Genomic DNA, 4,826 nt, shown 5'->3' with positions numbered 1-4,826 from the left:
GATGTATTTCCTCAGCGACCAGCATGGATCAGCTCCAGGCATGACGAAAAAAAAACCCCCCCCCAAAAAAAACACTAGCTGGCTGAAATCAAAAGTTCCTATCCAATTAGCTGGGTTTATACAAAATTTGGTAGCAAGCAAACAAGTATACATCATCTAGGATACAAAGTGTTTTGAGTTCCCAGGCTGCTACTATGAGTGCTACTGAGGAAAAACTAGTTGCTGGATTTGACAAAGTTAAGCAGTGAGTAGCAAATATACTGTTATCTTACAATTTCCTACTGTATTAAGACATACCCACTATTTTGCAAAAATAAAGTAAAATAAACTGGTTAGTTACAACATGTTGCTCACAAAAAAAAAAAATCAGTCACTTTACATGTCTGTAAAAAAATAAAAATAAATAAATAAAATAAAACCTACCTCGTACTCCTGTTTAAAGCCATAACCTTCTGCGGTTTTCATCTGGTTGATGTGTTGTAGGAGGTCAGCCACACGCACTGCTGGGTGAAGCTGACCCGTGTGATAGGGTGATCCTTTACGGCCACACTGACGTCTAGGCGATCCACCCAGCAGACTGCTGGACTCATTCATAGAGCTCCGTGGATCACCTTGGCAAAAATGAACAAGCACAGATCAAATGTTTGCATGATATCTTTCATATAAGGATATAAAAGTATAGGAAACAGCTATTCCTGAAGCAGCTCAGGTATCTTAGAAAAATGTCATAACCAATAAACATTTTATAAAAATAACAAAACTCCAAACAAGTATGGGTTAATCTGAGAATTATCATCCCCTTATGGCACTTCATCTTCTGTGTTTATAATTGGTATTCATAAATATGATCAGGGAGCAATTATAAATTCATGACTAGGGCTGTGTATTCAAATAAATTAGCAGTCTGCTACTCATTTCTCAATGGAAATAGGAAAGAAGAAACCCAGACAGTATATTCCACGCAGTAGACTCTTAAAATGTGGCAAGACAGCTCGGAGACGTGCCATTAAAACTTCATTTTGATCAAGAGATCTCTCTCTTTGAGACATCAACTATTCAGAGCCTGCAGAGTTAGATACCTTTGAATCGGATGTTATTAGCATTTTTCAACTTGTATTTTTTTGCATGCTCTAATTTCTTCTTGACCATGATGCCTTTAAGGATGAGCTTCTGGTGCAGATCTGAGTCCATTTGCATCTCATAAACTGGTTATGTTTATCGAATATGTGTTCATAAATGCATTTTTAAGAATACTATTCATTCACTCTACTTTTTCATGGATTTATGTTTATATTAGGATTTATAGTCTTATGTCAGAGGAGAATGAGTATGAGAATGTACTACATCAACAGCACTGCATCTTATATTTAGAGCTGTGAAAGACTGAGTGATTACAGAAGGACTGTGGCTTTGATGAAGCTTTCATACTGCCTACAAATGAGGACAAATTAACAGGAGGTGACCGAGTAAGTCCCTAAGCTTCACTTTAACTGTGTGCGTGACAAAGTCTGTATCCATTCATTTGTACTCTTTGCCATTAGTGCCTGATACTCTCGCTTTTAGCACCTCTGAGTGTGAGAAAACAAATGTAAGAATTTTTAAACAGTAAAATATGTTTGTTTGTTTGTTTCTATGTTCTGCCTTTTCTACTCAAAGTCTAATGAACTTTATAGAATAGTTTCCTCCAAAAATGAAAATTCTGTCATCATTTACACACCTTCACGTGGTTTTGAACCCCTATATTTTTTCATGTCGAACACATGAAGGAGAAATAGTTGCTTTTTCAGTGAAATATCAAGGCTTTTAAAATTTTTATTTTGGAGCTTTTTAGATTTTAAAATGAATGGGAAAATAGCATAAAAATATCATACAAGCAGTCAAAATGACTTGGGTGCTTTGTGTTTTGAAGGCATGCTGTGTTTAAGGAACAGACTAAAATTTAAGCTGTTATTCACTGATATGCTGTTAACCACTGACTGACTGGATTATTGAATCATTGATTTAAATCTGAGAACAGGATCATTCAGACCGGTTCTGTGAACCGGATCAACCACTTCGCTGAAAAGATCTGACTCAAAAGATTGATTGTTTTCTGAACTGGACATGATTACCGCGATTATGAACTCACACAATCAAGATTTTCAGTGAAGAATTACTAAATATCTGTCTGTTTCTCACACAAAGCTATCATGTGGCTTCAGAAGACTTTTATCATACTTTCATGGTTCCTTGTGTCATTTTGGAGCTTGACATCCACAGTCCTCATCCAAATTCTCCTTTTATGTTTCATGGAAGAAAGAAAGTCTGATGTGCTTGGAACAACATGAGTGTGAGCAAATCATGACAGAAACATCATTTTTTGGGTGAACTATTCCTTCATAACTTCAGACCTACTTGAGTTCCCATCATGCAATGCGACCTGAATCAGTTATATGGATGCTACTGTTGTTGATGTGAAAGTTGTCACTCCTCATTATCTGTCAGGAGTATTAGCTCTGGAGTCATTGTTTCGGTTTGTGTAATGCAATGTGCAAGTTCATTTAACTGGAATAAATGAGTTGAAACAAAGCAAGACAAGTGCATGCTACTCTGTTATTAGTTTTTTCCCCATGCATTGCTTCATTAATACAGCAGATTATATATAGTTTCTGTTCAACGCAAAATCCAGAATTAAATCCAAATGATAAAACCGCATAGTTCGGTTTTTAAGTCAGCAATTAAGCTTAAGTTCAAGTTGAGGTGTATGCTTGTGTCTTGTCACATCTTACTGCGAGTGCTGCACGTATGGGTGTCCATAAATGACAAGGCCATCCTCTCGTCCTCCTGCAGAGTGCTCTGATCAGTGAAACTGCGCTCCATGGAGCCCATCATATTACTCTTCTCCTGCCTGTACGTAATGGGGGTCTTATTCATGTTCACCGGCTTCCTACTGAGGAGACAGAGAGAAGAGGGCGAGGAGAGGAGAAGGGGAGGTAGAGATATGGAACGTGAAGGAAACGAGAGAGAGAGATGAGGCGAGTTAGGGGAGTTGGTGAGAGAGAAAGAGAAGATCATCACTCCGCTGCCGTCCCCTCTCTAATAAGCGCACAAAAAAGCCATGAGAAATGATGATGTGCAATGGAGAAGAAGCCACTTACGGATAATAAGAGTATGAGTAGTAATCCCTTCTGGAGAGAGAGAGAAAAAAATAAATAGAGGAAAAGAAGAAAAGGGGAAAAAAGAGAACAAGAAGAAGAAGGGACATGAGATGCAAGCACTGGTAGAGCTCTGATTAGAGTGAAAAATGGCAAGCCGTCAGCAGCTTGCATTTGCCATGCGAGTAATGGGACACATGCAGATATGCACAAAGCCTCAGCCAGAGCGGGAAATGGCAGCCTAATCAAATACGTCATCGTGTTGCTTTTAACGAGTTCAACAAAGTGGCCTGCTGAGAGGGACTTTCATATTCGCTCTCCGCAGTCGTGCCTTCACAGCAATTCAGCAGCGCAATCTAACCCAAGATCTGCTAAACTGTCCAATGAAACGCTTGGAGAGCACTCCCATCTACATTAGTATTACAAGCTTCAACTCAATTTTGGGGTGCATTTGGATTAAATGGCTTAAATTTTCTGTTTTACACAAAGGCCTGGTATATTTCTTTCCATTTCAGCAGGAAGGACTCCCATCGCTAGCTGAAGTAGGCACGTTCCTGTGACACTTTATCTCCGGCTAAATGACTGCGTTGAGGTTTCACTGCACTTTTTTTTTTCCAGTGGTCAGAAAATGAAAGAGAGAGGCTGAAGAGGTATGTGCTGATAACTAAAATGCTCAAATGCAAACAAATTGGTCATAATATCTGAGCTAGAAATATAGTACCAGAACAAAGTAGCCAAAGGTGGTCAAGCTGGTTTTCTTTTGGTAGCTGGTTACAAGATGGATCCCCTCAGATCAGATCCTATCAGATCCAACCAGGTTGATCAAGAAAGTTCACCAGGTCAACCACTAAAACTAGCTAGGGATGTGTGATATATTGGTGTCACATTTTTTTTGGTGGAGATTTTCAATTATTTTTAGACAAAACAGTAAAGTAGATTTTTATTTAAAGTCCCCATGAAATAAAAATTAAAGTTTTTTGGGTGTTAGTATCAATATGTTAGTCTTAAGGTTATCTATAAGGCAGTGTGTTCCAAAACAGTGACAAAATTCACATTTATAAGATATAAGCATTCAAAGCTTGCAGTTTGTCACTTCCACCAAAACGGCTCAACGATTTTTTTGACGTCACATCGTACTTCAGCTTCTCATCAAACTTTCTGTCCAATCAAATGCTCTCTAGAATCCCCTACACTATAAAATAGACGCTGAAGCCGTGGCTGAAATCGGTCACTTGTCCACAGAATTAGTATTTTCTGTACAGTGAATGGCACGTAGTGCACTATATAGGGGACAGGGAACGATTCAAACAGTGTAAATATGCTTTCCATTGAGGAAAAAAAGAAGTCTGGTTTTGTGCTGTGTCACGCTAACCACCGCACCGCACACACACTCTGCTCCGGTCCAGAGACACGGCTCTAGCCCAACCTGTGATATAAACAAACGCTATTGGCTATTTTAAAAAGGGGCGGGGCTGCTTGATATGTCCCGCCCTGTCTTCCTGTTTCAGTTAAAATGACGTCAATACATAGAGTAACACTGCATGTTTCTAAGCATTTCAGGGGACCAATTTTCTTTAAAGGTCCCATGGCATGAAAATTTCACTTTATGAGGTTTTTTAACATTAATATGAGTTCCCCTAGCCTGCCTATGGTCCCCCAGTGGCTAGAAATGGCGATAGGTGTAAACCGAGC

General features: G+C 39.0%; 1 protein-coding gene across 1 annotated transcript in view; it reads right to left on the bottom strand.

Moving 5' to 3' along the window:
- Positions 1 to 4,826, bottom strand: part of LOC107700666 (receptor-type tyrosine-protein phosphatase U-like) — a 103,790-nt gene that overhangs the window by 32,394 nt on the left and 66,570 nt on the right. The window contains exons 13-15 of the mRNA XM_016502403.1: positions 3,138 to 3,167; positions 2,769 to 2,929; positions 424 to 611 (exon numbers count right to left, since the gene is read on the bottom strand). Of these exons, the coding sequence (XP_016357889.1) occupies positions 424 to 611; positions 2,769 to 2,929; positions 3,138 to 3,167 (379 nt within the window). The remainder of the gene's footprint in view (positions 1 to 423; positions 612 to 2,768; positions 2,930 to 3,137; positions 3,168 to 4,826) is intronic.

Source organism: Sinocyclocheilus anshuiensis, unplaced genomic scaffold, assembly GCF_001515605.1.
Source record: "Sinocyclocheilus anshuiensis isolate Anshui unplaced genomic scaffold, SAMN03320099.WGS_v1.1 scaffold782, whole genome shotgun sequence".
Taxonomy (NCBI): domain Eukaryota; kingdom Metazoa; phylum Chordata; class Actinopteri; order Cypriniformes; family Cyprinidae; genus Sinocyclocheilus; species Sinocyclocheilus anshuiensis.
The sequence above is the reverse complement of the archived record's forward strand: the minus strand, read 5'-3'. Positions and strand labels throughout refer to the sequence as shown.